Raw genomic sequence first — 19,183 nt, forward strand, 5'->3', positions numbered from 1 at the left:
AAATTCCCGAGTTACAACTCTGGATGTGATCCAGAGAGGTGATTCCGATTTAGTTCACCAGTAGAAATCTCCACGTTTCTAACTGGTTATCCAGACGAACCAACGTGGAGGCGCAAACCGATTTTCTTAATTGAGATTTTAAGTATGGAGAAAGTTTAAATCGGTTCCGGAATCATTTCGTCCACTTGTTCTCTTTACAAGATAATATAATGTATTACAATGCTGTAAATTCTTTACTGCATCTACTAGACAATGTCACAGTCCTATGAATGGAAATTCTTTAAGATTATTCTAACACGTGTTTGAAATGTCTTCCTTCACAATGGAAATGAGAAATCATCAATAACATTAAAAAAAAACTTGCCGAAGAGAGAAGCATCCATATATGGGTAAAAAAATGTTATTTGACAAGCTCTTATGAATAAGAAGAATGTGTGTTTTCTATTACTCAGAAAACTTGGTTTGATGAAAAATTTTGTCAAAGCAATGGAACATAATGTCTAAGGTTTCTTATACCTTAAGAAGAAGTTTCGAAGATCAGTAAGACAAAAATCAAAGAAGGAATATTTGTTAGATCAAAATAAGTAAGCTAATGGAGGATTTGGACGTTTGAATGAATCTGAGTAAGCAGTACGGTTATAATTTTGAAATATTGTTAAATCATTCGTGGACAAAAAGAAGGCTGAGAATTATGTAGAATTGGTAAAAAACTTACAAAAAACAAAGATGAATACAAGAGATAACTAAAAAAAGCAGATAATATCTAATTAAAAATAATAATAAGATAATAGAAAATAAGATGAGATAATATCATAATATATAAGCTTAATTCCAAAAAAGTCAGGTTTTCTTTATCACTCCAATCAATTTGGTTTCATTCAAGATTTAAAACAGCACATAAAGTACAAGTAACAGCACATAAGTAGAAAAAAAAATTCTTTATAGACCAGTTTTTATTGAACTTGGATTATTCATAAACACTGTGTATGATACGTAATATTACTATTTATTACTGAACTATTTATTTTGGGAACTGTGTTTCTATTAAAATTTTTTTTCTTTATCAATAGAAAAAATAGCCAGGATTCACCACAAAATAGCAATTTATTTGGTAATCTAAGTTAATGCGGGTATCCTTTGATGTTGCCATCATATCTCCCTTTAGTTTTGATGTGAGTAAAGATTCTTAAGAGTGTAATTTAATTTTTTTTGTCAGGATTTTTACATATGTACATTGTTTTTAAAATATTTAAAAAAAACATCTTTTCTTGATGTGATGAAATTATTATCAGTTTGTTTATTGTTTGTGTTGTTTATGAGTAAATCTGAGGTTTACATCCACTTCGATAATGCATTTCCTTTGAGGAAGGAAGTTTTTATTCCGCAAAATAATTTGTGATTCTATTCATAGATCATTTATTTTTAATTGTATTGATTTTTTGTTTTATTTTTTATATAATTTATTAATCATACAGTGTGATAAATAACTAAGTTATTAGTGGACTGTTTATATTTAATAATATTAATTTTAAATGCATCAAGGTTATTTAAAAAATTATTGTTATTACTTTTACTTTCCTGGTATCATAGTTCTAGAGCTATGCTGCAAGAAGGAAAGTATGAAAATATGGAAAACGGTCAAAAAAGGGAGTATGGGTTTTTCCTCATGTTTCATGACCCAGAAACCCCAAAAAACAAAAAAAAAAGTGGCAGTTAATGTTTGTATGTAAGTACATATGTACATGTTTTGGGGTGTTTGAAAATTAATGATTTTTGCCTGAAAAAACCAATTTTGATAAAGTTTGACACAAAGACTCGTGTATATGAGGCTTTTTGACAGTAAATTTTAGGATCGATATCCCCAAGGGGTGGGGTAGATAGTTACTTTGGGGTCAATTTTCTCAAAATTTTGTAACATAACCACACTTATATTAAGCTCAGTACATGCGTACCTACATATCTTAACATTAAAAAAAAAACTTACCTAAAATTCTCCCTTTCCTAAAAATTGAAAAAGCTATCTTTTCTTTATCGCATATTTTTTAACTGAACTTTTTTTTTATATCTTTGTAAGCATAGTAGTTGTGCCAGTGGCTCAAAAAATATATTTTGGGGACAATATTGGGGAGTGGAGGAGCCAATCAAAGTTTCAAAATATCAAATTTTTAAATTTGATATTTTGATACAAAATTTATGTATCATTATTTTTCCACTATATACGAATAAATAATCAATCCTGGGAAAGTATAATATTGTTGTCACCTTTTTTTTTTTGAAAGATATATATATATATATTTAAAAAAAATCATTAAAGGAAAACACAATCTTGTACTCAGTAACAGAGCACTTTGTTATTTAGATAGTAAAATTATAAAAGATGAACAAAATAATACAGATATCAAAAATAGATTGGTCCGAGCTAGGATAGGGCTTTCTGTAGAAAATAAATCTATTAGTATAAAATGTAGATATAACATTAGAAGAAATTCTCAAAAATATATATATATATGGAGTGTAGTGCTTTATGGTTAAGAAGAAAGTAAAAAGAGTAGAGACCTTTGAATCGTGGTGTTACAAGAGGAAGCTGAAAATTAGGTGTGTTAAAAAATTAAATTAAGACCTGTAGGAGAGGAGAGAAACGTCTGTCAGAATGTTGTAAAGAGAGAAACTAGGTGAATCAGTCATGTATTAAAATGTACAGGTTGGGTAAAAGGTAAAAACTGTAGAGAAAGACAAAGATTGGAAGATATAAAACAGATGATTGAAGATGTAAATGTAGTAAATATTTACCATAAGTTAAAAGATCAACGCAGAATGGAAGGAATGAAGAACACCGTGAAATTACATAACTGAGTGATGTCTCCAAGCAAAAAATACAATAATGGGAAATTTTATTTTTAACATACTTGAAAAAAGGAAGGGATTATCAATTTGTTCTCTTTGTGTTTATTTAATTTTTCAAATACGTTTTAATATTTACTTTCATGGTGGAAACAGATCAATAAAAATTTTTAATTTTGTAAAGAAAGCATCTCTGGTGGTCCTGTTGTAAGTTTTCGATTAATATAAAAGGAAGATTTTTTGAATAGGAAATTATGTATGCTATGAAGTTAATTGATTTTTAAAGAAAAGTAAAAGTAATTCCTTTACCTGGCATCATAGATCTAGAACTATGGCGCAAGAAGGAAAGTATGGTAATCAGTTAAAAAATGGGGTATGGACTTTTTTCATTTCTCGAAATTTCATGACCCAGGGACCCAAAAAAAATTATTAAAAAAGAGGTAGAAAAAAAATTAAATTATTTTGTTTTATGTGCACATACATACGTGTATGTATGTATGTATGTGTGTTGACGTATTTGAAGCTTAATTACCTTTGACTGGATAAACCCATTTTGATGAAATTTTGTACAGAGACTCGAATATACAGGGCAATTTGTTGGTAAAATTTTGGGGCAAATATCTCCGGTGAATAAATAGTTGTTTGGGGTCAATTTTCTCAAAATGTTACAAACATAATCCCACTTTATAATAAGCTCAGTACATGTGTGCATGCTTATCTTATGATTAAAAAAAATTGTCCTAAAATTCCCCCTTCCCTAAAAATCGAAAAAAAAAATCGTTTTATTTATTGCAATATTTTTTTAACAGAATTTTTTTATGTCTTCCTAAACATATTGGTAATAGAAGTGATCGAAAACAAAACTTTGGGGACAATATTGGAAGTGGGATGCCGATCAAAGTTTTGAATTTTTTAAAACTTTCTTTGGTTTATTTAAAATGTTAATAATAATATTACAATGAAATTTCATGATAACTTACACCCACCCACAAAAAAGAAAAAAAATAGGTAACTTTTTACTGGTTGTACATTTTTCAGTGGAATCTCTGTTAGTTTCTTCCATTTAACATAGTAAGTCTAGAAAAATAAAAAAAAAACTTCTTAGGAGGTGATTTTGAGAGTTGGGAAAGTAAAAAAATACCGATTTTTTGAAATTCTTTAACTTTTTTGTTTTATTTAAAAACATATAATGATAATTTTGCAATAAAACTTCATCATAAATTACTCCCACCCCAAAAAAGAAATCTTAGGTAACTTTTTCAATGTATCATTATTTTTCTACTACGTAAGAATAAACCAATACCAGGAAATCATTTCAACTTTGTTGTCAGCTTTTCATTTTAAAATTACTGCACGTTAAAGATTGTTTACGCGGATTATGCAATATAAATTTGGGAAAACAATTACCCACGTATTTTAATTAAAAATAAAATATGTAAAATGAAAAACGAATTTCCAATATAAAGTCAATTTAAAAAAAATAATTAAATGTATATTAATAGTTTTAAAACTTTTTCTTTAAATTGAAATTTTACTTCTAAGTCTGATCCATAATACATGTTGTTGTTAAGTTGTTGAAGTTTATTTTTAATTTAACGTCGATTTCAAAATGTCACTCTTGAAGAATTAAAAAATTATAATTTAAAAAATTTTTAGTGAGGTTTTCTTTTGATCAGTTTTAGTATTTTTAAAAGTACGAAGGAAATTTATACTTTTATTAGTATAAAGGATAAATGACTGATTTTTTTATTTTTATTTAGGTACAATATGTCTGAAGCATTGGTGAGCGGATGTAAATCAACGCGATGCTTACAGAATGTCAATATTGTTTATATCATTACTAATAAAGAGAATTCTTCCTGCAAATCAGTTGATGATCTCATTCAGTAAAGTTATATTGTTGTTTCTTTTTGAGCGGGTGTGTTGTTTCATTATTACTATATTTTTATGTTGGTGAAATTATATAAATAAATTTGGGTGATCTCCTTTACAACCATCGCCAAAATTGATTGCTTAGTAAATCGCTTGGGATCAATCATTCTCATAATAATCTTGGAAGTGGTTTTTCAATTTTTTTTTCATATTAACGAATTCATTTGTTTACGTTTGTATTAAAAAAAAAGTTAATATTAAAGTTTCAAAGAATTCATGTTTTTTTCTACCAACAAAAGTTACAAAAAAAAAAATTTCATACCACTTTTAAACGAAAATTGATTTTTTTTTTATACAAAAGAAAACAAAAAAAAAATTTCGTTTATGTTTTCCTAATTTATACGTTGTAATCTGTTCAACTAAGAACTATAAGAACCCTCCCTTGGTCCAATGAGATGATGATGATACGTATGACGCGTAAATGAGGTTTTCATTTACCATTTAAATTTTTAGTTACAAGTAACTAAAAATTTAAATGGTAAATTGTACTGTACTTGTAATTGTATTTTTTCATGTTTTACTTGAGTGGTCATTAAAAATTTTTATATAATTTCAAAATAACTACTCGCTGTATGATCAGAAAAATTAGTTTCTTTCTCACCACTGAGGTCATCGATCGTTGTAAGTAGGTTGCACTTTTACAGTGTACTAGATCGAGAGTTAAAAGAAAATAAGAAATGTGTATTGCTTTTTCTCTTTTCAATACTACGTATTAGAAGGAGATGTCCATAGTTAACGTAAATAAGTACCCCTACGTAACAAGCAAAATTGAGTTTTTATATTTAATCCAACAAATTTAGTTTTATAATTAGTTGACATGACAGATTAACAATAAAAAATATTCATTAATATTTACAAAAATTAAAATTTTGTTATAACTAAATACACATTTCGATTGTTAATTAATATGCAGTATTGTTCTGTTTAAAATCGTATCGCTATTCGGATCCAGTTTGTGTGTTTTATTTTTAATTAAAGTTTGACTTCTCAAAAATGTGTTTAATTTTAATAGACGTTATTTACATCAATTTTCTCAAAATTGAATTCTCTACAAAGTTAACTAGAAATTTTGATTTGTTTATTGAAAATTAACAAAATTATTTCATCCCAAATCTAAAAAAGTGTATTTTCCGTCAAAATTTTTTCGTGTTTTACCTCGCTTTTCTTAAAACATAACTAAGAAGTGATCTGGAATCACTTTTACTCAATTTCTTAGATAAAAAAACCATAAGGAAACATCGTATTTACCCCTCGATTTACAGCCCAAGAATTTTAGTACGGTTTAATCTCAAAGAGGGAGGGAGCAGAAAGCAGAGCTAAATGTTTCGCTAGCCGAATTCACTAACGAACCGTTTTCTGACCTATGTTTGTATGGACGTTTTTCTTATATTTGGCCATAGAATCATCTACCGATTGATTGCCGAGCAATTTAAAATCACTTTGTATATATATATTTTTCCTAATTTTCCCATAAAAATAGTAAGCCAATAAAATAAATTGTTTTCAAATAATCCTTGTAGTCAATTTAATGTGTTAAAATAATAATAATAAGCAAGCTCCCTGCGGCGCAATGAGATAAGGATGATATGTATGACATGTAAATGAGGTGTAATCTTGTACAGACTCAAGCCGACCATTCCTGAGATGGGCAGTTAATTGAACCATCGTATCCATTATCTAGTATTCAAATACTTATAAAAGGAATTAACTTTTACTAGGATTCGAACCTCAGAACCTTCGACTTCGAAAATCAGCTGTTAAACAGTGATTTACGACGTCATTATCGACTTCTTCAGACAGTTATAAGTAATTGTATTATTAAATATTATGGAACTAATAACATGTAAACACTTCCGGGACGAATACTGATAAATTGGGAAATTTTCAGCGAAATCGGTTAAGTAGTTTTTGAGTTATTAGGACACACACAAAACGAAGATTGTCTTTTATAGGTTTACTTGATTTTACAACGGTGTCAAATAAATGCGCAAAGCAAAATTTTCTACCAACCCGGTGGGCTAAAAAAGGATAGACACGTGCACATATTTTTAAATTTTGCTTTGCGCATTTATTTGACACCGTTGTAAAATCAAGTAAACCTATAAAAGACAATCTTCGTTTTGTGTGTGTCCTAATAACTCAAAAACTACTTAACCGATTTCGCTGAAAATTTCCCAATTTATCAGTATTCGTCCCGGAAGTGTTTACATGTTATTAGTTCCATAATATTTAATAATACAATTACTTATAACTGTCTGAAGAAGTCGATAATGATACAGACAACGATCGATATAAACAATGACAATCGATACCTCTCGATTCATAGAACGACATTAAATTTAGCAAAAGAAGTTTTAGGTTACTTATTTATACTTTTTTTTATGAATTATATAGTAATGAGATAGGTGAGTTTTGAACTGTGGTAATCATTCTGGTAATAGCGAAGCACTGCCGGGTCCACTAGTAATTAACTAAGAATATTTCAGCTTTATTTCATTTTTTTAAAGATAAATTTCAGTTACGTAATAAAATTGCACAAACTGTTTGGAGAATAAAATAATTTTTATTTTATCGCTATTGTAGAATGAATACTTCAAACTCATCAGGAAAATATAACGCTCATTAATAACCTGATAATACCTCTCGTTCGCATTCGTGGGCTTTTAGAAATTTACTTCTGAAGTAGTATTGAAGCTCTACTCTCTTTGTGTGTGATTATTTGTGTTTTGTCTTGGAATTCTGTATGGAGTAGATCTTTTTTTTCACGAAATCTTTGATTTCTATTTCTGACAACCTAACGTACTACAGGTGTAAGTCGGTCCCTGATTAGTTAATGTTAGTAGTTTTTAGTGTTAAGGATCTAGTTCGTCGATGTGTGATCTGTGGGTGGTTTAGATGGGGTGGGGGGTGGGGTGGAGTTACTTTTCACATGTCTGTGAACCTTTTATTTCCTTTTCATTTCATTATAAAAAAAAAATATATAACGAAAAACAGTTTAATTAATTTTTTATAAAAAATACTTTTTTTTGGAAAATTTACTGAAGTTTTTACTGGTTGTAAAGTATAAAAATTGTTGATATGAATAGAATACTCAATAAATAACAAATAAATATTTTACTGTAATCATTATAAATCAGGTCAGGAATGGACATAAAGTATGTGGTTCTGCATAACAAAAGAACTCTTTAAAGAATGTTTGTAAGAATCTAGGCAGTGTGGAAAATATTGATCTAAAGCACTGTAATAGAATTCAACATTAAAAAAAAATACAGAAAAGTTTAATTCTATAATAATACATAAACATAATAAATACACAGAATAACGATGGAAATAAGTGAAGCTGACCTCCTGGGTGGAGTGATAACATCTCTGCCTTTCATTCAGAAGGTTTTTGATTCAAATTCCGTTCACTCATAAACTGACACACAAAAAAATTTATTTCACATCAACAAAAAAAAAAAAAAACAGTGTGTTAGCATCTAATTGGACGGTCAACTTGTCATTGTTATATAAATATACATACATGTAATAAATAAATAAAATCAGAACACAAAATAGAATAATTTTTAAAAATGGATAATTAAAAATAATTTGAGTTAGTTTTTACACGCTTCACGTACGTGTAAAAAAATTAAAGTTTGTTTAATTATTATTGTTTTTTAAACTTCATCACAAAGTAATATTGTTTATGTAAAGGAAAACTTTTTTATCTAATTTTAACTAAATTGGTGGGAAGATATTTAAATATAACGGCAATTTATTCAAAATGGAAACGGTTTCAAAATAAGGTTCAAAGGACAAATATTTTATTTTATTACGCGAAAATACTTCTGTTGCCTGTTTTTGATGGAATATTGCTATAATGTTTTGTTTGTTTATTGTTTTTTTTTTTTTTTTTTTTTTTTTTTAATAGGAATAAATCATTTTACTTCGCTAGCATCATAACTATGCTGTACGAAGAAAAAATAGGGTAAGGGTTCTTTTGCACTTCTTGACGTTTCATTACCTTACTCAGGGACCCCCCCCAAAAAAAAAAGTGGGGGTAATGTTTATTCATACGTTCGTATGTAGGTTTGTGGGCGTGTTTGAAGCTTAATAGCTTTTGATTGGATTAACCAGTTTTGACGAAATGTTTTACAGAGAATCGTGTACTAGGGAAATTTGTGGGTAACAGTTTGAGGTCAATAATCTCCAGGAGGTGTGGTAGATAGTTACTTTGGCGTAAGTTTTCTCAAAATCTTGCAAACATAACCCCACTTTATATTGAGCTATATTAAGTATGCACGTAGTATATGCGTGCATACTTATTTTAACATTTGTAAAAAAACTCCATAAAATTCCGCCTTCCACAAAAATCGAAAAAGCTATCTTAAAAAAAATATGTAATAAATAAAAAGATAGCTTTTAATTTATTGCGTATTTTTTAACCGTTTTTTTTTTGTCTTCCTAGGCATAGTAGTAGTGGCAGTGATCCCTCCAAAAAAAGCTTTAGGGACTATATTGCGGGAGAGTCGATCAAAATTTAAAATTATCGGCTTTTGAACTTTTTAAAACTTTTTTGGGTTTATTTTGGTTCATTTAAACTTTTAATAGTAATAATATTATAATAAAATATCATTATAATTCCCCCCCCCCAAAAAAAAACTTCGATAACTTTTTATTGATTAAACATTTTTCAGTGAAAATGTTCAATTAATAAATAGTAAATGTAGAAAAATCACAAATTTTCTTGAAGTTGATTTTGGAGTTGGGAAGCAGAAAAAATACCGATTTTTTAAAAAAATTTTTAAACTTTTTTGATTTATTTAAACATACAATAATAATTTTACAATAAAATTTCATCATAAATTACCCCCACCCAAAAGGAAATCTTGGGTATCAGTATTTTTCCACTATGCAACAGTAAATAACCGATGCCAAGAAAGTATTATAACTATGTCAAATTTTTTTTAATTTTGTCAACAAAGTAATATTGTTTCTGTAAAAGGAGAGTTTTTAAAATCTAATTTTAAGTAAATTGGTGGGAAGATATTTAAGTATAATGGCAATTCATTAAAAATGGAAACAGTGGCATAATAACGTTCTTTCTTGTAAGACAAATTATTTGTTGTATTACGCGAAAATAGTTCTGATGTCTAGGCTTGATGGAATACTCTTATTTTTTTTCTTTTCAGGAATAAATCATCTTTATTCAAATGATGGTCATCCTTCAGAGTAAATCTATTTAAATTTTAATATTTTTTATTTAATGATTTCCATTCAACAGGATTCATATTAACGGGTGACAAATCTGATAGCCCATTTTTAAATTGTGGATCTCATTTTGATGTGTTTAAGGAATATTTAAATATAATGTTTTATTTAAAACAGATAACAAACACTAGTCTTAATAAAGTGCAAAGCAGAAATAAGCTTTTTATGTTCGTAAATTTATTATAAACAAAATTTAATTAATTATTGTAATAATAATTAAAAAATATATGTATTAGAGCTTAAAAACTTACCCAGAAAAAGACATATTATATTCGAATTTATATCTTCTACTGATGTTAATATTCCGTATATTAGGTAAGCCACAAAAAAACACCCTATGTGACATATAACGCATTTACCGATTAAATTTAATAGTTCTGGTAAAACAGCGTACACGATAATTGTTACAAAAAACGATGCGACAGAAATCCATAAGGTTATCGTAATAGAAAGCTCAGGTGGTTTATTGAGACATACGAGAGATGTTATTCCCTCACGTATCTCCTTTGCTGCATCGACGCAGTAATTATTTATATCATTTTCTTTATTTATATATTTTCTATATTCGCCTGGAATTTTATCGAGAAGAACAATTAATTTACCATCTTCTGAAATATCAAAATTGTTTGTAGGAAATAAATCACACGACGGGAATCCTCCGTAAACAATTTTAAATCTATCTTTCTCGATACCGTTCTTTGGATTTATCATATTTACGCTAAACGTCCCGTTTGCAGTACATTTTCGATTCAATTTTTCATCAAATATTACATATAGGCCGTTATCACAACATTTACGTATGCATGTATCTTTTACACAACCGCTAGTCGAGGTAGCGTTTATTTTCAATTCACTTTGTGATGGATGAGTTTTGTCGCTTTTATTTATTATAAAAATCTCTATTAATAATATTATAATTATTATGAAAAATAAGACTATGATATTCATTCTGAATACGATGAATTATTTTTTTTAAAGTGTTCAGTAAAAGAAAAAATATACGTAACATACGTATTCCTTGCGCTACACGATTACACCCGCAACAGTTAATTTAATATTTTTCTATTAGACAACGGTTTATTAAATTAAAAATTATTCTCTTCAATATCCATTTACTGTTATATACACACGGGAGGGAGACAGATCTATCCCTTCCACGTTAGTAGGTGTCTGATGTACGAGTACGTCATCGTCCGTACGGGGGAGCCTTCCCTAGAGCCAGAGTCGTGGCTCCCTAACCGACTGTCCTGTACTATTGTGTGGAGTTCGTACTGAAGTATGCATTAGCTGCCACCTATGATTTCGATTATGTTAGTTTTGTTTTTAAGCCGTCTATAAATTTTAAAAATCTAGTATTTAATTTAAAATTGTACTGTTTTCTTTTTATTATGTTTATAAAATTCATACCGGAAAGCTTTATCTAGATAAATAAAGAAATTAATAAACCCAAAGGAGTAATACAGCCAAAAAATTTCTTCTGAACCTATTACATGTATCACCTTTTCTGTATAAGTTTCTGATGCACTTTTTGTAATTTCCATTTACTAAACCCTTGTCGTTCTGATACTGTTATTTTCATTCGGATGAAATTTTAACGTATCGAACATCTTTTTTTTGAGTTATCTACAGCTTAATGGAACTGTTAATAGTACCGTTTCTCACACCCTGTAAATTATTTTATTTTTATCTTCTAAACTTTTTTCCCCATTGCCTCTTCAACACTAACCACTCAATGTTAGGTCAAGAAGGAAATAAGGGTGATCTATTCGTGTCTTGTCCTTTTCAACGTAACCGGATCGACTACTTTATTAAGCCATTTACTTCGATAATACCTCGTTTTTACAAACGGCCATACCATTTTAATCTTTCTCCTGTTATATTCTTGTATCATATCCTCTATATTCCTTGTTTCACTCACTCTTCTCATAATCTCTTCGCTCCTCTTATGTGCTTTAATCTGGATTCACGAATACTTCATCTCAAGAAATCAATCGGGGTAATCAAGATCCTGTTTTTATTTCTTTCTGTATTTTACCACGACTCGCATATAAGCATACTTTTTTGGGTGAAATTACAAGCTCCTATTTTATTCTCTTTCTACATTTTTTCTAACGTAATATTGAATTTAATATCTAAGTAACATTTTTTCCTCGTGCAATTCTGTTTTCTTTCTTACTTAATTTCACCCCTAAATATTTACATTCGAAGCATACTTCAAACGTTTTGAACTTGGATTTTTAAATTTCGTCCCGGCATCCCTATCTGTAAATGTTCTAAAATCGAAAATTATTATTATTATTATTCTTTCAAGAAGTTAACAAAAATATTAAAATAAACTTATAGGTTTATAATTTTATAATCTCGATTAACGATTATTCTTTTTTTATAGAGGTTTAATTTTCGCTACTTTCAATCGTTCAGAATTTATTTCTTTTTCAAGCAAGACATTAATTAAATTTACTAATGAGACTAACATTTATATTTCTTTTCAGTATTTTAAGACAAAATTTGTGGGGCTTAATTATTTAATATACCTCTTCCTTTGTGACCGATTATAAAACTATTATAGAACAATTTGAGAAATTGTCTTAAAATTTCTCAAATTGGAAATTAATAAGGAAATTTTAGTCTTTGTTAAAACGTCAGCCCCTTATTTTGAATAAGTAGCTGGAGGTTTTAGAAAAAAATAACTTTCGGTAAAAAATATTATTTGTAAAACAAGAAAAACATTCCGTAATGTTGTAAACATTTGCAACATTTGAATTACAATCTGCGACTATACTAGAAATACAAATGTACTCCAGGTCATCCAGTAATGTCGTTTTGGGTCTCTCCACTCTTTCAGGTTTATCCTGTATCTCACAACTCCCCCTTAATCTATTTCAGCGCTTGATATATCCGTTTTCCTTTGGCCGTTTTTTTAGTAGACTATTAGAAATAATCAAAAACAAACTGTATCAATCTTTATAAACATCTATATTATTTCACACAACTGATCTGCGTACCTTATTGGAGAATTGGCATAAATTGATCTGTAAAAGAAAGTAGTGGCGGAACCACCGTTAGATATTGCTTCAGAGGATGAATGATTTGTAGCGTGTGTGAAAATGTCATGCCTGACCGGGATTCGAACCCGGGACTTCCGGGTGAAAGGCCGAGACGCTACCACTCGCGTCACGAAGCCGCAGACTAAATACTTTGATCTGCGTGAAAAATAAATAAAAATAAATTTTTTAGGATAACTAAAACTGAAAATTATTGTTATCAAATTACCCAAAATATTTAAAGAAATTGAATTTAATGGATATATTTAAAAAGATAATCGGTTACCTAAGAATTATATTTTTAACTGAATACGATTGAAATAAGAAAAATAATAAATTTTAATATTGAAAATCATTTTATTTAAAACTACTGATCCGTTTATTTAAAATATAGTAACTTTTGTAACAGAGGTTTGGAAAATGAATTTGCTACGGTAAAGGAGATTTTATTACCACCAAACAATAGTCGGATGGTAATTTCAATCTCAATCTAAACATAACTATGGATATTATATTTTCTCCATCGATAGTTCAATCGATGTTAAATTATGACTTCTTGAATGTTCTTTTTGTTATACAAAGATTAGTCATAAAAATCAAGAAGATTGTAAATAGTAATTGTAATTAACTGCAATTATATGAAAAGAGCTTACTCTAATGCATTTTCATGGCTGTAAAAATATAATACAATAATAATTTTAGGAATTCAAATTTCGACCTTTCATCTGCGGTTCCCGGGCTCGAATCCCTGTCAGGCGTGGCATTTTTTATACGCAATAAAATTCCACATCCATACTCCTACGTATAAGCATCAAAAGCTTCGGCGGTGATCGATTACACCGCAGTGTGATGATAGATTTAGGAGCGGTGTAGTCTTTCATTATCTCTAATCGGTTATTAAAAATTTTGTATAACAAAATTTTAGTTTTTTATAAAAAAACCCGACTTATTTGTAGATTTTCAAAGCAGAGATACTTTTTACTTTAAACTAGTTTTAATAAGAATTAAAAAAACATTTTTGCTGTAAGAATTATTAGACGGTAAAGCCTATAAACGAGCATCCCCGTAAACGCCTCAGTAGAGCGAGAAAATGTAAAAGGTTGGTTATTAATTTGACGTTTGGGTGAGGGCGCTGAACTTGATGGTATATTGTCACTTATATAATGGCATTTAGTAAACATAGAACAGCGGTCAGATGCATATTAAATTTAAAACATGAATAAAAGAGCTGAAAAAAGTGTTAGAACGCCAGAAAACATTGATAGAGTTCGAACTGCCATAACCCGCAATCAAAACGTTTTGCAACTAAATTTTCGTTAGCAATGAATATCAGCGAACCATCGAATCCTACGGATTTACTAATCTTATAAGGACGTTTTCACCCCTATAAAATTGGATGACGTTTGGATAGAGAAGAAAATTTAATCCATTGTATGTTTATGTCAGATTATTATGACATAAACATACAGTGGAGCTTCGCTCATTTTCACCTGAATGGTTACAGAGATAAGCAAAACACCCGATATTTTAACGCTGGAAACCCGCTTCGGTTACATGGAAAACCGTTGGATAGTCCGAGGTGACAATATGATGTTCACTTCTGTCATTTGGCATTATTGGATCATTATTTTTTCAAGACGATCGTGTGAAAGCTACAACCGTTACATCAGGTGGTTACACAAGCACGGTCACCCCATTTTTAAGGCAAGAATTAATTCGATTTCCACAAATTACGTGGTTCCAGCAAGAGGTACCGCAAGTAATACTGCGGCTATGTGTATTAAGAGAACTCTTTCGAAACCATATCACATCCAAAAATAGGGACATTGTTTAGTCGGCTAGATTTCATAATTTGTCCGCATGCGACTTTTTCCTTTGGGGACCGCTCAAGAGCAAGGTGTATGTCGAGCGACCGCAAATATTAGTGGAACTAAAATGACAAATTCAACAAGTTGCACTCGTTACACCGACAAACAGTGGAGAATTTTCGATTAAGACTATAAGAGTGCGCATATCGTAAAGGCCCACCTGTCAAGTATTTTTAAAAAATAAAATGGCTTGTCTTAATAGAAAACTGAAGAAACATTCGTGTTAAAATAAAAACTTATCTAAACAGGAGTTTTAAATTTTCCCGTTCACTGACGTACCCTTTTTTAATTAATAAATAGTTTTTATTTATGACCGCGGTAAAATAAAACTGTAGGTCTTAAATCCTTTTTTCTTTATCGTAGAATTTCAATAACTATGGTGGTGAATAATTTTCAAATACGAGTATTTTAGTAAAATTCTCTTTTTTGATTTTAGTATCAATTTTGAGCCGGATTTACAATAATAATCTAAAAATATTTTTCCCCCTGTTTCTAATTTGCCTACATCAATAATGGAATGATATAGTTTTATCTACTGCAGATATTCAATGCTGCCTTCTATGAACATATTTTTTTACGAAGTTAGTTTCATCTACCTTACCTAAACCCGTTCTCTGCTTTTAGTAACTTTCTTAAAAAAATAGGTTTTAGTATTCGAGTTTGTATTCAGTTTATGTTGTGTTTGCTCATTAATGTTGGTTTTATTAAGTGACTTCAAAAAGGAGGCGTTCTAAATTCAACCTACAATAGTTTGTTTGTTTGTCCGGACATAACTTTTCACAAAGTGCACCGATGAACCATTTTCTTAAACAATCAGGATGATCCCACGACGGTTCCACATCACTAACAAGAGGTATTGGACCATTAAAAAATGTATTGGGCGAAAAATTCTGATCTAGGACGTATTTATTGCTTTTAGAAAAGCTTCTACATTGAATACATGCCTTAGATTACTTGATACTTGACGTATTCTCTATGAACGAGTATGTCTTTCATCGGCTCTTTTGTTTCGCAATATTTCACGTTTAACGATCTCTTACAACAATCAATCGAATTGAACGTTGTTCAGGAATTTCATTACAAATACGTTTATGAATCAACAAAATACTGTTTAATCTTTGTTCGTAAGTTTCATCTGAAAGGCGCTTGCGGATCAACTTTTATAGACCTCTGTCCGTATTTCTGCTTTGAAGAAACTAACGAAACTAAAAAGAATAAAATAAAAATCTTTGAAGAAGACTGAAGACTTCAAAAAAATTTTACGCTGAAAAGAAAAAAATAATTTTTTCGAATATGCCTTCAATACAATACATGAAATCTGTTTTTTGAAGTTTGCGCCAGATTTTAGGAATTAGCCTGAAAACTTAATTAAATTAAGTTTTTTATAATGTGTATCTCGTGCACTTGTAAGGAACCGGCTTCAAAAAGTATTTAACGACACCAGTATAACGGACCTGAGTAATGGATTCCATCCGATTAAGAAGAAGTATGAGAAAATATTTATGACGGAATCCAGAAGGGTACTAGAAGGGATCCTTTTCACAGGCTAACAGGTCCGTTTAACGATCGTTCTTTGTAATACTGTCAATGGTACACCTCCAACAGCTGTTGTTTGATGAGAAGAGCTATCAGACCAGAGTAGGAATTTATGGGAGAAAAAAAATAAGGACGCGGACGATAATTCTTACGTTTCAACAGTTAACGAATGCGGCGGTTCTGCAGGTCAGGGTATATGACTGCTCTGACCAGGGGAAAAGTCAGTATGAAGCGAAGATAAGCGAGCGCTGCGAGGTGTGTTCGACGCGATTGTGAGACACGTTATCAATCAGCGTGCAGTAACAAATATAAAGTGACATCACAAGTATTCCATTGTGGACAGTGGGTGAATGCAGGAAGTTGTCCGGTGAGTTATTGTTAGATAATTGTGAAAGTGACAAAATTAATTCCGTTCATAAATTGTTAGGGTAGTTCTATTGCAAGTAGGAAAAATATTTGCAGTAAATGGAATTGTACGAAACTTACACTGGTCTAATTTTATCTGGTTGTTAATACAATACTAGTTGTTAAAAGTGTTAATATTAGCGGTCATTATAATGTCTTTGGTCAATTGGACTGAATTCTGGTTTTTATGATTAAACTAACAGTACAAAATCCTGTCCTTATTTGAAATACTATTTCATATGTAATTTATTCATTGTTATTATTATTGTTGTGGTTGTTATTATTGTTCATTGTTGAATGAAAACAACATATTCATAATAATCTACTCATAACAATGAATATTGTCATTATTATTATTGATTTGTCTTATTTTTGTATATTCTTAAACCAATAAATTGTATTTATATAAACATTTGTATTTATTAGTCTCTCAATATCCTGGTCGAGCCGCGAACACGTGACAATGTCTTAAAGATTGTATTGATGGCGTAATGGAAAAACAAATTTTTCTTCTTTTTTTAGTCGGATCAATTTTTTCACATTTTAAAAAATTTAATAACGTTTTTGTATAAATTTAATATAGTTCTAGTAAGTTGAAACAATGATTTTTATTTGCATGTTTTGGTTAAAGTCTTTGTGTGTTTGTACGGTTTTGTAGGAGGGATGATTTGCAAAGGTAAATTCTAATGTTGTGCGGTAGCGGACTGTATGTATTCCTTATATTTGTGGAATGAATGAAAACAACTTCGGGAATTTTTTAACCAACTTGAAGGGAAAATAAATTTCCAGAAAAAAAGACGTATACTGTTATTCTTGATATACAGATAGTCGGGGTACTACCGGGCATCATATTGTTTTGATTTATACTAATACGAGTATTTCTTATTCGGCTTATCTAAACAAAAAAAGTTTGTTATTTAACTATTGAAAATAACGATTCATAACTGAAATAGCAAAAAAATTCTAAAGACAGTTTATAAATGAAATATCATTCATCTAAAAGTATAAAAAACCTGGTGATGTCAGAAAAACAGATTAATTATTAGAAACATTTAAAAAAATACATTTTGGGTGGTTAACACAACTCTAAAATCGAGTAATACGTATTTTATTATTAGTTTTAAGTAAATAAATATTTTAAAGAGTAATAAATAAGTTAAACAATGATACAAATATATCAAGCCGATCTCCCATCAATAGAGATATTACATCTAAATTTTCAATCCGGAAAGTGCTTGATTCGAGTTCTGATCTATCTTAGAATTTTCGCCTGTAAAAACGAAATCTATTTCACTAAAAAAAAAAAGATGAAGGGTGAATGGTAGAGCTGTAATTTAGTGTCATTATCTGTGTTTTGCCGATCTCTGTGGTGGAGTGGTAGCGTCTCGGCCTTTCAACCCGGGGATACCGGGTTCGAATCCCGGTCAGGCGTGACATTTTTCATAGGTTAAAAAATTCCCATTTCATATTTTCACGCACTAGCTTCAAGCTTATATTAATCATCCAAAAAAATAAAATAAAATAAATTCTATTTTTCATGTAAATACAAATATAAATAAATACAAGCGGTACAAAAAATTCAAATTATTAGAATTTTAAATAAAATTAATTTGAATTAATATTATTTTTGAACAGTTAACGTATAGAGAAAATTTAGGTTTATTTAATTATTATTATTGCTTAAAAAATGGAGAAGGAGAATATGTAAAACTCTTCTTTCGAAGGCCGAAATATTGTGTGATATTTCGCAAAAATAATTACATCGCATAGTTTGAGGAAAATGAATACTATTAATTCTCTTTCTAGGAATACATGACTCATTTCTTTAAAGCTTGCATACATTTAAATATAAACTCATCGAACGTTGGAATTTTTAATTTACATTTTTGACAAGTTCATTAATATTTAACATAAATAAAGAGAATTTAAAACTGGATATAAATAGTATAATTATAATCAAATTTAATATAATTAGAAAAATTATTTATCAGATAAGTTTTTTATTTGTCAACTAACCGGTCAGAGGGCTCTACCTCACAGGTTCTCCCCCAGTGTTCATTAAACTGATGCTTGTGAAAATAATAATGATAAATAAAAATTAAGTTTGTTCAATTTATAAAAACTGTCAGTGTATTGTAATTTCTTCAGAGCAACAGTTTGGTCAGTACCTGTACTGAAGTTTCGGGTCCTGATCGGAAACTTTGAGTGATCTGAAGAATGTGTGTCAAAATACATGAAAATAGATGGAAGATAGGCTTCCATCTTTAAAAATACAGTTACAGGTGGTCACCAGTCCTTCGTATG

The 19,183-nt window shown here is 29.6% G+C and overlaps 1 protein-coding gene across 4 annotated transcripts in view; it reads right to left on the reverse strand.

The window, feature by feature from the left end:
* LOC142324111 (G-protein coupled receptor Mth2-like) overlaps positions 1 to 19,183 on the reverse strand; it is an 82,660-nt gene that overhangs the window by 21,468 nt on the left and 42,009 nt on the right. The window contains exon 1 of one of the 4 annotated variants that reach the window (XM_075364774.1): positions 10,278 to 11,052. The exons of the other annotated variants lie outside the window; for them this stretch is intronic. Coding sequence (XP_075220889.1) covers positions 10,278 to 10,974 — 697 coding nt within the window. The 5' untranslated portion in view covers positions 10,975 to 11,052. Of the gene's footprint in view, positions 1 to 10,277; positions 11,053 to 19,183 lie in introns of those variants that run through there. 4 annotated transcript variants of the gene reach the window in all.

This window comes from Lycorma delicatula, chromosome 4, assembly GCF_047948215.1.
Source record: "Lycorma delicatula isolate Av1 chromosome 4, ASM4794821v1, whole genome shotgun sequence".
NCBI lineage: Eukaryota > Metazoa > Arthropoda > Insecta > Hemiptera > Fulgoridae > Lycorma > Lycorma delicatula.